At 45.2% G+C, this 17,906-nt stretch overlaps 2 protein-coding genes across 3 annotated transcripts in view; both read right to left on the bottom strand.

Moving 5' to 3' along the window:
• The window catches only part of KLHL3 (kelch like family member 3), a 48,091-nt gene extending 44,135 nt beyond the window's left edge, over positions 1-3,956 (bottom strand). For both annotated transcript variants that reach the window (XM_021552283.3, XM_077786684.1), the window contains exon 1: positions 3,850-3,956. In XM_021552283.3, coding sequence (XP_021407958.1) covers positions 3,850-3,863 — 14 coding nt within the window. In that variant the 5' untranslated portion in view covers positions 3,864-3,956. The remainder of the gene's footprint in view (positions 1-3,849) is intronic.
• A 7,646-nt stretch (positions 3,957-11,602) lies between these two features.
• HNRNPA0 (heterogeneous nuclear ribonucleoprotein A0) lies at positions 11,603-17,830 on the bottom strand. Its single transcript, XM_077786683.1, has one exon. The coding sequence runs from the start codon at positions 17,503-17,505 to the stop codon at positions 16,573-16,575; it is 933 nt and encodes a 310-aa protein (XP_077642809.1). The 5' UTR covers positions 17,506-17,830; the 3' UTR covers positions 11,603-16,572.
• Between the last annotated feature and the right edge of the window lie 76 nt (positions 17,831-17,906).

Genomic DNA, 17,906 nt, shown 5'->3' with positions numbered 1-17,906 from the left:
CACATGTATCAATTATAAAGTTGGGTTGCCTTAGTTACCAGCAATAATTACAGATGTCTTTGTAGATTATGTGAAAGAATAAAAGTCTTCCTTAGAGATAAACTGTCCCCTGGCAAGATTATTGCTGTGCAGAGAGCTGGTAAACCCCAGGAACAAAAATCCCAGCTCTGCCAAATCCAATTCTAACACTGGCTTTATGGGAGCCAGGAGTTCACCCTGAAGGAAGGGCAGATCTCAGATGCACTCTCCTTCGGAGCACAGAAGGGCAAGGTTCTGCTCATGTTTCTGGGAGAACAGCCTCCAGGCTCAGCTCCTAACCCAACAAGAACACCACGGAGGTCCCACCCACTCCACCAGGCTCTGTCACTGGGGAGGTGATGGGACACCAGACATGTCCAGCCCAGCCTCATCCCACTGTGCATCCCTGGAGGCTCTCTGGGAGCTGCTCTCCTCTCCTGCCTGAGCACCACAGGCTGAGCTCTGCTCTGCTGGTTGGTCCCTAACAACACAGAGCTTCAGCACCACAAAAATCCAGCTGGGCTCAGCGTCCTGCAAGGGCAATCCAGCACCTCTGCAGCAGATTTCATACCCCTGGATTAACTTAAAAGTGCCTGCTAATCATAAATTTCCAAAGCTTGTGGAGCTTATTTTTGGGGGATATGCAAGAATCATCACCAGAAAATGTTAATCTGCAGTTCCTGAGAGGTTTGACATCACTGTGGTCTAACAACTTGACAGATGCCCAATAGCAGTTAGTAGTCTTGAAAACTTAACAGCGCTACAAAAATCAATGGAGACCAAAATTAGTCTTAGTTTTAGTCTAAGCACAATGAAAAATCATTTTACTTTAACTGGCCTAATTCTCTGTTTAGAATCAATACCCCAAATCACAGGACAAATGCATTATGGCCAATAGTTTTATTCCTTTAGTCAGGCAGACACAGTAAAGAAAACATGAAATGGCATAGTTATAAAAATCTCTATTTCTGAATTTGTCTTTAGGTACATACAAAGACATTAAAAAAAAAGTGATTGAAGGGATCCACATGTTGAACTGGGTTTTGGGAGGATTTCAGAGAAATGTATTATCATTAAAACATATGGGAGGCAGAGTAATGGAAAGGATTATTTTTCTTTTAATAGCAATATTATTTTCCTATTTTGTTGATTTTTTTTCAGTGCCTAGGTCAACATGGAGACATTAGCTTAGGAAAACACACAATTGGCATACAGCAGATCCCTAAAAGGGTTTTCATATCAAAGGAGACCTCAGGGGGAAAGAAGACTTTGGGAACTAGTGAGAAGAAAAGTCTTTGCTGACACTAATGGAAACAACATGAAATAACTCAAATATGACAATACTATTTGCTTTCAAAGACAAATATTGTATTTCTCAAACAGATACCACAGACTACCTTAGCTTGAATATAAAACCACAGGTGTTTTAATATTTTAACAAAAAAAAAAAAAAAAAAACATTCCAGAGGGTTTTTTTCTATTCAAACTCAAAAACATCTTGCAAATTCAGAACCAGAGTATCATGCCTAACTGTAAGCCTTATGCAATTTCTCCATAAAATAGAAGTACCGTCATTTTACTCTCAGCACAATAAAAGAAAAGCAGGACTCTGAAATACTTTAGTGCCACATGTGAATGTTTCAGGTTAAATCTCCCTTGCCCTCAGGTATTTCTGCTCATGTGCAATGCCACGGGCACATGATACCACTGAACATCCTGGGTGTGAAAGTTAACAGGATATTTGAGTCTGGGCAGGCTCGGGACCAGTCAGAGGTGAAGTGAGCACCAACAACACGGATCCTCACTGACCACAGAAATGGAAAGTGCAATAATATTAAAAACCAGGGGGAACTCTGCCATAAGGAAATCCACCAAGTATAAAATTTGAGGACCAATCTGCCCAACACAGATGTGAGTTGAAATGTGGGGCAAAAGCACAGCAACAAGCCCAGACCGAGTCCACGGTTTTGCTCACCCAGCAAAGTCATTTTCAAACACCTCCTCCCAGGACTTGCTCCCAGCAGCCAAAGCAGCCCCACACACACTGTGCCCTTTTGAACCAGAAAGCAGGTGAATATTTCCCACTTTTCTTGCCAAGAATCAAATCCCACATCATTACTGCCCACAATCAGTTCAGGACCACCTTCCTCTTCTCAAAAACTAGAAATGAAAGCAGGAACTTGGGTAATCATTCCTCGCTTCCAGAGGCAGAGAACATGCTGATGGGGATAGTCCTTCATGCCCTAAAAACAGATGGTCTGGAAAAAAAAGGGTAAGGTAAAACAGTCCAGGTATTTTTCAGTGGCTTTTTCACTGTTCTATCCACAGAAAAAGGCCTCCAATCAAAATAACACCATTGCTGGTAGGCATCAAAAAAAAAAGTAACAAACAACTGTGCCAAGGATGAGCCCAGTCTGGGGTATCAAAACAGCTCTGTTCTACTTCCTCAAACACAGGCTCATTTATACAAATAAAGAAAAAAAAAAAAAAAAGGAAATCCCATTCCATGAGCTGGCATCTAGAATTACAAACAAAGATTTCAAGGCACTTGAAATTAATTAATATTTGGATGAATGTTCAGAGGTGACTGTCCGCACCATTTTGGGAAGCAGAAGCCCTACAATGAGAAATGTGGCAGGATGAAAGGTTTTGCACATTAAATACACAAAAAATTGCAACCCTTGAGTCACAGAAGGGTAGAAAGCTGCCCTTTGGAGCTTGGAAAACAACTCCTACAGGCTGCTGTGAATGTTTTCCCTCAACAGAAGGAAGATTTCCAGAATTTGGGGGTTGACTCCAGCTTAATTTTCTAATGTATCATATTTAAACAAAACTCCTGTCAAGCCCTGATATTTAGTCTTACCAGCAGTCAAGCCCCCTCTCTGTTCCCCCACCCCCGGCAAGGTCACCAGCACAAAAGAAAGCACTCAGCATATCCTGTTCTTAAAAAATATTGTAAAAAAAACCCAGACCAGTTTAATGCTTAGTTTGAAGAAGCACAAGTAGCTTCTGGTGTGCAAAAGGCACCTGACAGAAGGGAGTAATGAGGGCAGAGGCAAAACACTGAACATCTCTCTGGCATCCACGAGGTCCCTGCGCAGAATAATATCTTTTATGGGTTCAGTGGACATTAGTAAACACTTCTTCACGCAGGCTGTGGAGCAAACCAGCTGCCTGGCAGCAATTGAAGCCTACGGGGCCCGGCTGCCGTGCGCGGGATGCCCTGCACTGCCCTGACACCGCACAGCGCCCGGCTTCCACACACGCCGGCAGGAAAACCGACCCCAAAGGATCCACGGACGATGTGGATTTTCACTCGTGACTCAGAAAAGCAGCGAATATCAGCGAGTCTGCCTTGAGCGGAATGCCGAAGTCGGCTGCCTGAGGCTCCAGGCGTAGGCAGGGCACTCACAAGCCCAGCACGTTGTGCCGGCGGGGCAGCTTCCCACCCCCTGCCCGGCATCCCACCCCTCTGTCCGGCATCCCACCCCCCTGCCCGGCATCCCACCCCTCTGTCCGGCATCCCACCCCCCTGCCCGGCACCTCCATTTCAGCGAGCACCCCCCGACCTGCCTCCCTCACGTCCTCAATCACATCCCAAACACATCCCACGGAAAGCCCTCCGGTGCCTCGCTGCGGGGCGAAGCCGCCTGTCACCATGACATTGCAACATCCACGAGCATTGCGGGCGCCCGTGGCAGGAGGCATTCCTGCCCGCAGCCGCGCCCCGCATTCCTGCGCACGGCCCCGCACGGCCGGCACCCCGGGGAAGGAAGGGCATCCCCATCCCGCACGCTCCGGGCGGACACAAAGGCTGGCGGCGGTACCCACCTCTCCTCCTCCATCGTGCGGGGCGGCGGCGGGGCCGGCTCAGCGCCCCGGGCCCGGCATGGCTGCGAGCGGCCGCCGCCGCTTCCTGCGGGAGCGGAGCGCTGCGTGCCGGCGCGCCCCGCCGCACCGACTGCCGCGGCCGCCGCGCAGCCCCCTCCTCTCCCCTCCTCTCCCCTCCCCTCCTCTCCCCGGCGGGGCTGGCGAGCGTCTCCGGGCAACGGCAGCACCGCCCCGCACCGCCCCGCACCGCCCCGCACCCGGCCCCGCTGCCGCGGCCAAATAGGTCAGGGCAGCCCCGGGCCGGGCCGGGCCAGCCCCGAGCGGGACCCGCCGGCCGCGGCACGGGCAGCGCCCGTCCCGCCGCCCGGGACTTGTCCCCGCGTGGCCCGAACGCTTCAGTCCCCGCCGTTTAGTGGCTGAACATCCCCGGTGCCGAGGTGAAGCCCCCGCACGGGGCACTGCAGGAGAGGAGAGGTGATGGTGAGGAAGGAGAGAGTCCCAGCCCTCTGAAAACTCCCCGCTCCCAATCAAGATCTTGCCCCCAATTCCTCAATTTATCAAAGCCTTGCTGTCCTTTATGCAGTCTATCAGGCCAAACACACCATGCATAGGCAATATGGGTCCCTCTCAACTGCAGGTGCTTTTTAGCCTAAAGCACTGAACTAAATTACATTTGTCATTTTTATTCCAATTGATACAGATGCACAGAGTTCTACAAAAATCTTTTTCCCCCCTCATTTTATTAAAAGATTTTTTCAGTTGTATTCTGCACCAGCGAGGCCTTAGAGGTTAATCATATTAAAGACAAGAAACACTTGCCTCCTTCATTACTCATCCATTCTCAAAATGTTCTTGTGCAAAAGGAAGAGATAACTAGAAGTATCAAGAGATTTCTCTTTGAAGATGCCATTTCATCTCTTTTGTAAATAAAATTACCTCACTCTTGTATATTTCTCCTCAAGCCATGTCCTCAGCCCAAGTTTTATATATCTTTTCAAAACCTATCAGCAATGATGATTGAACAGACGCTATTGTGCCTTCCACAGGAGGGTTTCAAAAGCTTGTTGAAAATCTTAACTACTCATCACCCAATTCTTCAGGTAAGAAAACTTAATAGACAACGTACCTGAAACTTAAAGGACTTTATCAAAGACACATGGGGATTGAGAGTCCTGCTATTTAAACTCCATTTGGCAGCCTACCCATAAACAAAAGAAATACAGATAAAGCCATGAAATCAAACCTCACAAAGAATTCAGGTAAAATTCCTTCATTTTCCCTAGAAAATACTGTTAAACTCTCAGTTTAAAACATGCATATCCTCGAGTACTTTCCCCATGTCCACTCTTACACTGTTGATGCACAACGTGCAAAACTGCAAGACACAAGTTCAAACCAGAGAAAAAGGAACTATATAAAATTAGTAGAATTTACCTCGGAAATGAGGGCTAGAGCTTGTTTCCTCTGAGTAAATCCCTCAGTAATTGTTAAAAGTCCAGATACAAAAGCAAGTCCTGAAACTGAGCTGCAAAGTCCCTGTGTATTTTTATTAACACAAAGTTTTTAAATAACAAAATATTAGGTTTTCACCTTAAAAATTTACATCTCACTCCAGTCAACCTGAGAGCTAAGCACCTAAATTGAATCAAACCAGCAATACCTTCTCATATGCTTTGCCCCACAGGCTTGTGTACCACTGAATTCTACAAATCCTGAAAGGTACAGTGACAGACAAGCAAAACAGTGAATAATCCTTGCTGGAGTGGGACAAAAGCATGTTCCAGTAGTCAGAGATTATCTTTACAGCAGCCTTGCAAAATAATAATGACTTGGTAACAATTCCAAGACAAAAACTTCTTGTTTGTTTTGAAGTACAAAGATTGGTATCTCGATAAAGCATTCAGCTAAATGGAATTAGTGACACCTGATGGGTGGAATTTTTCCAGCCTCTTTCAACAATTCCTAGTCTCAAGTAGTCAAAAATTACTCCTACATCTAATCTACCTTCCATCACTGAAAACCATATAACCAGTTCTCAGAGGAGAAAGGTCCCCAAAACACCTGTTCCAGCCAGTCCCACCATCCCTCAGCCCATCAAAACCTTTCCAGATTCCTGTGACAATTTTCAGATCTACAGCGAAAGACCAAAACCCCAATTCCAAGGAGCCACAGGGAGATGGGAGAGAAAAGCATTGCCAATGTCTCCACAGCAGTAAGGAATTTCTTCAATAAAAGTGGCATGAAGGGAGGGAATAAAAACAATCCCTACCAGTCTGGTCCAAAACTCTCTCCTGGCCCAAAATCCAGCAGCTGGTTTAATGCTGAGGTTATAAGGAAAGGACACCAAATGCTTACGAAAATTTAATTTTGTGAAGAGCCCCAGTACAGTCAGACAGCACCTTGTCAATGTCCACAGCCTCTGCAGAAGCCTGAAAGGTCACTTTGCCTCCCAAAAACCCAGCAGAAAGCAAATGGCATCAAATTGGGAAAAATCCTTCCTAGTTCTGCAAGGCAAACTGCAAGAGCTGTGAATCACTGGATCATCCAGCCTGGATACAGTGCAAGCAGTTCAGGAACACTTCACTCCCCTGTACATACCTGTTTCCAGGTATATACCAATGTTCAGGCTCCAGAGACCCATATCAAGCCATTTCCTATCTTTAGCAGCTCTCCTGCTTAGTTGCATAATATCTTTCACTAAATTATTCATTAACTTTCTTCAAAAATCTATGCTTTCAGCACTGAAGAGCTGGGAAAGGTGTAAATAAAACACTGTATTCACAGAAGCTTCTAAAGCTGCATCTTCACAGCCTAAATTATTTTTCATTCTGTTTTTTTTTAGAGATACAGATATTTAGATAAAAATATATGTTGATATATATAAACATATTTATTTTTTTCAATGCATATATTAGGCATATATATTTATCTTTGAGTGACCAAACTGATCTCACCCTGAAGCTGGTCCTGCTTTGAGGGTTCTTTGGACTAGATCATCTCCAGGAGTCCCTTCTAAATAAACTCCTTTTGTCATCCTAATTAAGTAGATACTCATTTAGATAGATCGGTATTTAGACCATATGATTTCTTGGAAAAGGTTCTGTAAGGATATTAAGATAAGAAAAGTAATATATAGGGTTATCTGCTGGAATAGTTGCCCTGGTAGCTCCCAGGCCAATTGCAGTCACTTGGTACTCAGGTACTGGCTCCCAAGGGGCCTGGAGATGGAGGTGCCTCAGCCGAGGAGTCCTGAGGGTATCTGCTGCCCAGCTGCTGCTAGAACTCAGTAACAAAACCAGACCAGCAGCTACAATTCACCTGCTGCAGCAGCTCCCAGGAATCCAAGTTCTCACAAGACTCAAAAGGATGCTCTGGGAGACCTCCCAGGTAAGGACCTTCCCAGGGCTGGAAGCAGGGCTGTTCTGGCAGCTGCAGCAGTCAGAGACTCGCACTGGAGCGCTGGTTTCTAAAGCAGCTGATTGTAGAGCAGGGGCTGGAGCAGCCAGGCCAGCATTCCCCCCGGGACGTGCATTCCGGCGGAGATGCTGCAGGAGCCACCAGCCTCTCCCGCGGCGCTCCGGGCTGTTGCCCTCTGCTGGCACACATCCCACTGCCGTGCTCCAGCTTCAGAACACTGTCTTCCTTTAGTCTTTTGTATAAATCACGATTCCTACAAAGAGCGGGATTATTGCAACAATTCATAACAACATTACCACCTTTAGGGCAACGACCCCTGACCATCTTCACCCCCATCTATGATTTCTGGGGCATGAGCCATTCCACTGCTCACCTACACAGCAGTCACCCACCAGCTGAAAATGCTCTTCCTGCTGCTCTCCTGACTCCTTCCTGGAGCATCAGTCACCTATGTCAGAGGCACACACTTCCTGCCCTGCAGTCATATTTATCAGAAATCTGCAGGAAGATTTTCAGATTGATTTTATTGTTTAGTGCTCAATGTGAAAAGAAAATCAGGAAGAAAGCTGTAAAAACAACTCTTGTGGGCACTGGAACAAAGGCCAGTATTCAGTTGACTAAATGCTACCAAGTTTCTCTGCCTCCTTAGAGACTCTGCACCTACTGAGTGTACAGTTCTTGCTACAGGCTCAGAAAAAGACTGAACTTGAGAAAAAGTTTAGGCTATGGACCAAAAAGTGGGATTTTTTAACCAAAATTTTTCTAATAAGATAGAATTTTAATGTGATTCTTCATCTTTAAAATACAAGCCTTAATGCTTCCTTATTACCTTCTGTAATAAGGGGAAATTATCCATATGCTTCACAAAGATGTATGGCTTAATTAATATTTGTATACTATAACTTAGAGGGAAGAGCATAAACAAATATTCTCATTCAGGATTGCAACACCGTAACCCAAGTCTCTTGTTACTGTTATTCCCTGTACACTCATTTGTCTTGCTGTTTTCTTGGAATTTTTTTAAACATTTCATTTCTTGCTCTTTGCAAAAGCCAAAAAACACAGTCCACCACCCTCATATTGTAACATAATGTGCTGCAGCATCAACACAAATGAGTGAAATCCACAGATGCCATACACAAAAATGTAGACAGGATTGTTTCTGCAGGCACATTATTTTACCAGAACAGAAAAACCTGTCTCAGGCAGCATAGCTTCCTCACAGGTAACAGACTGACCTTCATTATCCTGCCTGGTATTTTCTGGGCAAACCTCTTTTTCTGTTCAATATTCCATAGCTTATTCAGAGTGGGAACTGTACGTCAGGGGCTCAGCTCAGGTTTCTCTTCACTTACTTACTCGACTTTTGTGGTGTGCTTTTCAGGGCTCAGCTTTCCCATCCTCTCATTCACACAGAAGTGCACCCTGTGAAAGAAAAAAAACACACTTTAAAAAGGCATTAGAGAGTGTGTGGCATCAGCTCGTTGCAACACTTTTGGCACAGAGCAGCTCTAGCAATAAATCAAGCCCAGCTCTTCCTTTCAAAGGTGATGTTTCCCAGCTCCCTCTCATCTGACTCCCCCGTATACCAAAAACAAGGGCTCCCCGTTGCCACCACCTACACCCAAAGCCATCGTAACATTTCCAAAACACACGTGGTTCTGATTCATCGCCAAGCTCACACCTCAAAGATTTAAAAGTAAAATTGATACCACAGAGGAAGTTGAGGTTTTAACTGGTGCTGGTTGAGTAAAAGAAAATTCCCATAACATCTAAATGATGTCATTTGAGAAAAAATAATTTAAGACTGCTGAAAGTAATGGAGGAATGGGACTAGAGGGAAAAGGCACACTGACTGCAAGGGCTGGAGCTCCTTGTGATCCTGGGCATTTCTCTTTTTCAGGAGGACACTCCTCCATGAAAGTAACAGTAGAAAGCTGGCACTACCCTTGCAGAATGCAGTTGCTAACCACCCTGTGCAAGAGGCATTAGCAATGACAACTCCAAACATCCTGCAGCCCAGTAGTGATCTTGGGGGAGAAGTCCTGACCTTGCAATCAGGACTCAAAGGAGCCCTTCCCAATACACGGAGCATCATTATTGCAGCAGTGGTGGAAAGATAACAAACAAGACCAAATTAAATATCACAGTGAAGGACTCTGGCCAAATTTGTTACCCAGTAAATTTAAAAGATTACTAAAACCTGAAGAGGTACTACATAAACACAAGGAGAGAATCGGGGATTTAGCATCAGGAATCTTTCACACTGCTGTGACCCAGCCCAGGAAGAGCCAGTGAGCATGAAACCAGAGGACACCCCTTCTGAGATGGGAGGGGATCTGGAGGATGAAATTGGAGTAAACTATTTCAAAACACAGCTGATAGTGCTGTGCTTGTATATAATAACAAGGTAAGCACAGCCTCCCCCCAGGGCCATGCCCTGCCCACGCTGCAATTTGTTCATCAGGGTGTGTGGTTGGGAGAGGGTTTCCCGCTGGAGCTGACTTAGTGTACAGTAAAAAAACAAGGTTATGGATAGACAGCGAAAAAGTAAAAAGCACATGAACTTCCAGCCCCAAACTACTTGTCATTTTACCTAGCATTGCTTTAATCCATGCCTGTGCTGCAAACAGGTTCAGTATTCCTGAACTTTCTCCTTCCCAGGCAGTGCCTGCAGTGACTACACTCATGTTTCCTTCTGCCCCCGGGGTTCTGTGGAAAGCAAATTTTCTTACAAAAGAGGGAAAGTCCATCGTAAAGCTACAGAAAGCAACAAAAATTACAAAAATGACAGAAGAGACTGAGATGGTACTCATCTTTTATATTGACTAGATTACAGACTGTGTGTTTTCAGATGTGTGGCTTTGCATGTCTTTAAATTGAAAGAGCATTGCCAGGAGAACAGGGCTTCTGTGAGAAAAACCAATTGGCAATTCCATGGTACAAAGTAGTATTTGAACAAATTATGTACTTTCAGATTCATCAGCTCATTTTGCTTCTAAGGAATTTTTCTGCAATGTTAATCAGTGATTGGTACTTTGATGGTGGTGAGCAAATGTGCATCTTGACATATTTCCAGCCAGAAATGTAATTCCCTTCTAAATTGGCATAGATTCCTCACTGCATTACTCATGAAAAGAGGTATTTATAGTAGTTTGATGAATATAATATGCACCAAAATTGTACACAGCTCAATATAGCCCAATTTTTTTTTTTTTTTTTTTTTTTAAAGAAGAGCTATTCTTTCAAATCTGTGTATTTTCCATCTGCGAAAGCATTTGGGAATGAAACTGTAAGCATCATGCTAAGAGGGTTAATATCCAGATGCCTCAGACAGATGGCATTATTAGTCTGCCTGGGCTTGACATCTAGTTTTCCAAGTTAAGGAGCTTTGGTTCCTTGGATGGCTGACAATCTGAGAATAGCCAGGGCTCTAAGCCTGACGTTTACTGTAACAACAACAGGCAACATTGCAGATTTGCCTCAAAGACTTTTAGCAAAAAAGTTACACCAAGATTTACCACACTCACAATGTACTCTAAAAAACGCTGTTGCAGCTTTAGGTTAGGACTCCTATTGCAAAGGCTGAACCACAGAGAACAGTACTTGAATTTTGGTTTTTAAGCTGGCTGGTTTTTTTCTTTTGCTACAGCCTAGACCTGAACTGTACCATCTTTTTAACTGTTCAGTCTATTCAGCAGGTAACTCAGGAAATAGAAAAATCTGGAGAATTGCTCTCTTCTGCAGTGAACTACAGCTTTACAGCTGTTGTTCTTTCAGGGTTCCCACTACCCATTTTCCCAGAGAGATGTTTAAGGGGAATATGGATTTTATATGACTAAAACAATCTGAAAGCCATATGAACAAGAGGTATCAGTTCAAAAGTGACTATTTCCACCCATTTATATGTAGTAGAAATTCATGAGAGTTCTGGGAGCAGAGAAGGTAAAAATACTAGGATTTGTCAGACCAGCAACAAGAAAAGCACCCAACTCCATCAGCCCTTTACAAGTCCTCATATACAGGTAAGTAATACAAAATTCCCAGGAAAACATATATAGCAGGAAGACTTTCATCTTGTAATGAGAAATACACATCTGACACTCATCAATAGTAGTGCTGACATTACAGCACAAATAAATACTCATTAAAGGTAAGTGGAAGTAGAGGTAACGTCTGTGTGTGTGTATAAATGCACATTCCAGAAATAACAGAGTACTAATGCTTCAACAGGAGACCTAAAAAATGCCCATCAACAAAAGCAAATAGTGCTTGTTCAGGCTAGCTCAGAACTCCTTGTGGTGTGCTTGCATTGTGAAATACATTTTCAAGTGAAGCAGGGATACAACTGTTTTATTCATTAAGAAATACAAAAATAACAAGCAGAAAACTCATCTTTAAGGGACACATGTACCAGATCACAGAATCAGTTATGCAAAACATGCTAAATAACCCATTGTTTTGTAAAGTATGCCTCTGGCTAGTGTGAAAGACTGAAAATTGGGTGTTACATTTTTAATCACCTAATATTAATCCAAGGTATTACCCATATAGATTTTGAAAAACCACTGAAAATGCCTTTTTCCAAATAGCTCAGAAAGTAAAAGGTCTGTAACAACATAAACCACATAAATGTGGTAGAAACTTTTGATTACATGATAAACACTAATCCATAGTAGTTACAACAGGTCAAACAATCCTAATCTATAGGTTTGGATAAACTGCCTTCTATCAGGAACCCAACCTTCTCACGGACTGTAGGAGCAAAACCCCATTGTCACAAAACACACCATGTTTTGTTCACTGTGTGCACATCAGAGGGGCGTCCTTCAGGATATTTTTTAGGGATTAATGAACAACATAATGATTTAAGCCAAGCTTTTTCATTTTAGAACATTCTGAGGTATGCAGAGAAAGGAAGCTGCTCTCTTTCCACACTCAAATGGGAAGTTGAGGTCTTCAGCATTTCAGACCCGTTTTGGCAGCAGTGGCAATGCCATGTTGGGATGGCAGTATCAGCTGACAGAGCAGGGTAATAAACCACTTTTCTGACCTACAACATCCAATTAGACCTTCCAATGCCAAATGAATGCAAAATTTGCTTTGCAGGGATCTCAGCTGGAGATGGCAGGGAGGAAGACACCATAAAGTATTTGAGAACTTTACATTTTTTGCCATTTTAAGTATTTCTGCTTCACAGGTCGTTAAGTGCACACGTGCAAAGTACCTGGTAGAGTTCAGGCACACCTCCTGTCAGTGCCCAGCTGTGCACACCCCCACCTCCCCACTGGGCTGAGCTCCTGGGAGCAGCACGGGACTGCCAGGGCCACTGCTGGAGCCTGCACTGCAGCCCTTGTAACATTCAGCACAAAAGCCTGCCCAGTTCTGGAGGGTAAGGATTGTTACACTACAGAAGCCTGCAGGACAGGACACAGCTTTTATTTTGCAAGTGTGTCACACCACCAGTGACCCACAGATTTACTGCTATGGAAGCTGTCTGAGCTGTTAGCAAGTTCTAAGCCACCTTTCCAGCACCTGATGTTAAAACAAACACGTGGGAGGTACTTCCACAGACTTGTGCAAGTATCACTGCACTACATTTACAGGTGTTTAGCGTGTTTCTTTTTAATGCAGTAGTAGTCAGTATTATGAAAGTGTAAGTTAGGCTGGTTTTATTAGCCAAATAAAATTTACAAGTCAAGAACAAATTATATTTTAGAGCAGACATGAACACCCATCACTAATAAAAAACTGTACGTACATCATAACACACTGAGTTCAGTGACACTGTAGTCTGAAAAGTTTGGTTTTGTAAATTCCATTTTGGTCATGCAGATTACAAAAATAAAAAAAAATCTGTGTTTTAAGAAAACTACCACATTTTTACTTTATTAAATGCTGAAAGCAAACTAATTGCTCTTATTTTCTATTTCTCACAGGTGACATCAACACAACGGAGAATTTGGTCCTGAACAGAAGGCCATTAACTTATCAAGATAATTTCAGATATAGAAACTTCAGAACTCAACTACAAACTAAGGAATGGCAAAGTAAAGTTACTTTACTTCTATCTTCCTTACCTGCCTAAAGCAACTGTGAAATCACAAACTTACATGCTAGCTATACACCTTATTTCAGCTCAGTTCTTCCTATGCACCTCTATGCAGACAAATCCACCCAGTGCTCAAGAAATCATTAAATACCTTTAAACACATGAGCAAAGTTTTATCAACAAATCTCAAATAACTAGGAACTGTATTAGAAACAGATTTATAACCCAAGAGTCTTGAAGTCACAGTGTCTTTAATGCCAACCCATACAGATCTGCATTTCTCTGTATTCCATGGTACACCCTGGCATTGCTGCCCCTTGCCCAGCCTGTGCTCACAGGATCCTCTCCAATGTCACCTGCAGGGTCACAAGTTCTCACTCCCAAGAGACCAGGGGTCACAGAGCTGGTGCCACCTACTCAAGCCACCAGAGAACATGGTTAAACAGGCGACAATCTTTTGAGGGCAACACTAGGCACCCTACTGCCTAACCCACATGTGATTTTGGGGATCAGCTCTTTGTCCTAGCAGACATTAGTCCTACAAGGACTACTGCACACAGGTAACAGCACATTGCAGCACAGCACTTGCCAAATTGTCAGATTTCACAGTCACTTTTAAAAAAAACTACTTGTTTCTAATATCAACATATTCTGTCACAGCACATAACATGAAAATACCCTAAAGCTATACTTGGTGCACAAACCTTTAGCTTCCTAAATCAAATGACAAGACACACCACAAATGTGAATTTAACCATTTCACTGCAAGCCAGCCTGTTCCTTCATAAGGTTAAGGCAACAGCACTGCAAAGACTAAATCATACCCCCAAACAGCCTGGAACTCTGCTGCTCATTTCAGCTAAGAACAGGAAAACTGGGCTTCAAATGAAGTTCAAGGATGACTGTCCAACATGGTTGTAAAGTGCAAAGGTACAGAAAAAGCCTTCAAGTCCAGTGAGCTGAAATAAAACCACGCAAAGCTGTGCATGGACAAGAGCTGGCACTTGCAGTGTTTTACAAACTCAAACTCTGAAATTTGACTTACAACAATGTATAAGATATGCTGGTGCACAACAGTAACTAACAGGTTTTTGAGATAGAAAAATTACAATATAATTGCAAACAGCAAGTCATTTGGAACCTATTCATAAAAGCTCAGCTAAGCCAGAGAGAGCCAGTCTCCATAAGAGCCAAAAACAACCACAATCAGGAGGAAACTCAGCTCTCAGTTTAAATCCTGATGATTACCAAGAGGTTGTCCTGTTTAAGCTCACAAAGGCAATTAAGGTGATGCAGTTTCACTTCTAATAACATCAAAGCTCATTTCAATTTAAATAATCAAGTTAGATTGATAACAAATAGTAACAATACCTTGAAATTTAATTAGAAATTCTTCAGCCCAGAAGCACCAAGCCCTACACATTTAATTTTTCAGTGTAATCAGTGGGAATTATATGCCTAATATCTTGCATATCTGGAGGAAAGCAAAAAGCAGCTTTTATGATGCAGTCCCACAAAACATCAGCATTCCAAGAGCTTAGAAACCTGAAGTCAAAATAACTTTGTACTTTTTAAATGCATGCCCCACATCATATATACTCTCACTCAAGCATATAAGGAATTCAAATCTTTTATTTGATATCCATAAACCCATAAACGTTGCTAATCTATATTTCTATGCAGGAAGGCAGTTTTCCCCTAAAACATTATGCTTTTTAATAAACAACAAACTTTAATTCTATTGCGTGAAAGGGCTACAAATATACATTTTTTAAATCAAGCAGACTACACAGATATCTTTGCTTTACAACTGGCACCTATGTTACTTGTACACTTGCTGGCTCACTTCTCAGAGCTCTTTGCCCAGTTTAGATCACCACTTTCTGAAATATGGTCAACTGCAATTATTATTTGTTAAATTACGTGCTGAGGCAGGTATTGCAAATCCATTCCTTTTTCCACCCCCACCCAATCAGTAGTCAGGGACCCCATCTTTATTCACGTGCAGATGTCACTGTATTCTACACCAGTCATCTAGTGGCATAAAAATAACTTTCCAAAGGTTGGTACAATTGTCAGCAAGCCAGTTTTACTCCTGCTTTAAGGAAGCCCACAGCACGGGGCTGCCATCCTGACAGCAGATGGAGCTGCCAGAGTTCTCAGGGAACTTTCAGGAAGAACAATAGTTCCGAGTGAAATCTGTTAACCCGGGGCTAGGAAAACAAGTATGCCTTTAATAGAAGGGATAAATGTCGACCCTTTCCTGGAAGGAATCACACAGAGACAAACCAAGGACTTGAAAACTAAGCAATAAGAAATTCTGAACATTTTATATGAATGAAGCACATGCTTAACACAAACTATTTCTTCAAAACTACACAATACATACGTTGATGGAAAAGTCCTACAGAAAAAACTGACCAACCATGTCAGCACGTCAAACTGTCTAGTACAAGATGGTGGATGCACACAAACTGCCAAAGTGAGAACGAGTATTTAAAAAACAGAACACATCCACGGATTAGTACTTCAAAAATTTCTCTGTCGAGTGTTTGAAAGCCACTAGCAAAAAAGTCAGTTAGGACCTTTACTGGCAACAAAATATTTACTACTCTAAGTACACTGAGATTTTAAAGCAGAGGAACACTTGCTTCAAACCTAGAAAAGCCTTAAAACCGTGCGGAATTGATCCTAGGAAAAAGAATTAGACGTATAAAGGTCAATGAACACAATGATTTATTTAAAAAATAAAAAACGTAAAAACCATTTTTTCCTCCTTTACAGAAATGTTAAAAGTCAGTCATGGGATCCGAGTAGCTTTTGTAGAAAAAAACGTAGTATCCAGGCATCGAGTCCTTACAACAAAGGAACTTCCCCCCAGCCTCCCCGGTTTTTACTCCAGATCAGCAAGACACTTCCCACCCCGCACCCCCCAAAAAACAAATTAAAACAAGACATTTTTCGTTGCTAGTATAAAAACGACCAAGGTCCAAGTAATAATAAAAAAATAGAGTCCATCAATGACTGTAACACAAAATATGTGTATGTGGGGCCCAGTCCATCTTCAGAGAGAAAGAAGTGGCACAGGCAGCAGAGGCGACCCTCAGGGGGCATTTAGGAGCCGCTCCCACGGAAGGGAGGCATTTAAAAGGAGCTGCCCTTCGGCGAATGAGGGGAGAAACCATTTAGAAGCTGCCCCGTATCGAAGGGAGGGCTCTCCACGCCCCCCCATCAATGGGTATGAGCGCTCCAGCTCAGAAAGAGCCGCCCCCGTAGCCTCCCCCACCATAGCCTCCTCTGTACGGTCCACTGTTACTGCGGCCCCCCCAGCTGCCGCCCCCTCCTCCACCTCCTCCGCCGCTCTTCATGGGGCCGTAGGAGGACTGGTGCTGGCTGTAGCTGCCGAACCCGCCGTACCCGTTGCCGTAGTCTCCGCCTCCCCCTCCGCCGCCGCCTCCGTAGGAACCGCTGCCATAGGAGCCGTACCCGCCGCCTCCTCCCCCGCCGTAGCCGCCGTAGCTGTTGTAGCCGCCGCCTCCTTTGGAAAGCCCGTTGTGATCCCGGTTGCCGGAGCCGCCGCCGCCCCGGCCCCTTCCTCCTCTGCCTCCCCGGGAGGGCCTGGAAGAGCCGCCGCCCCCCCCGCCCGCCTGGATGTCCTCCTTGGGCACGGCCTTCTTGACCTCCACTCGGTGGCCCTGGATCGGGTGGAACTTGACCACGGCCGCCTTATCGGCCGCGTCGTGGTTCTGGAAGTAGACGAAACCGAAGCCGCGCTTTTTCCCGCTCTGTTTGTCGGCGATGATCTCGGCCTTCTCCACGGGGCCGAACTGGCTGAAGTGCTGCACCAGGTCCCCTTCGCCCACGTCCCCTTTGAGGCCGCCCACGAAGAGCTTCTTCACCTTGGCGTGAGCGCCGGGCTTGGCCGAGTCCTCCCGGGACACGGCCCGCTTCAGCTCCACCGCATTCCCGTCCACCGCGTGGGGCGACGCGGCCATGGCGGCGTCCGCCTCCTCCACCGCCGAGTAGGTGACGAAGCCGAAGCACCGGGAGCGCTTGGTCTGCGGGTTGAGCACGACCACGCAGTCGGTGAGGGTGCCGTAGGCCGCGAAGTGCTCCCGCAGCCCGGCCTCCGTGGTCTGCACGTTCAGCCCGCCGATGAACAGCTTGCACAGCTGCGAGTTCTCCATGCTGCCTCCGGTGCCGCGCCTGGGCCTGGCGCCGAAACTCCTCCTCCTGTTCGGGGGCAGCTCCGGAGGTTTTTTCCCCCCCTGCTCCGTCTTGCCGCTTCTTTCCCCTGCGAGCAACGCGACCTCTTCGCGGCTGCGGCGGCCGCCGGCGGTAGCTCGCTCGGCGCGGCCCGGCGCCTCCGCTCCGCCTCACCTGACCGGCAGCACAGTCGGGGCGTCCCCGGTGCCGCCGCTGCCCCGGGAAGGCGGGCGGGGGTGGGCGCGAACACAGGCGCGCACAAAATGGCGGCAGCGGCTTCTCGGGAGCGCGGCCGGCGACTGGTGCCCACACAAAGGGGCCGCCGGGAGCCCCGCCCCCCGGGCCGGCCTCCGCCGCCGCCGCAGCCAATGAGAGCGACGCG

This window comes from Lonchura striata, chromosome 15, assembly GCF_046129695.1.
Source record: "Lonchura striata isolate bLonStr1 chromosome 15, bLonStr1.mat, whole genome shotgun sequence".
Classification (NCBI taxonomy): Eukaryota; Metazoa; Chordata; class Aves; order Passeriformes; family Estrildidae; genus Lonchura; species Lonchura striata.
This window is presented reverse-complemented; position numbering and strand designations above follow the sequence as displayed.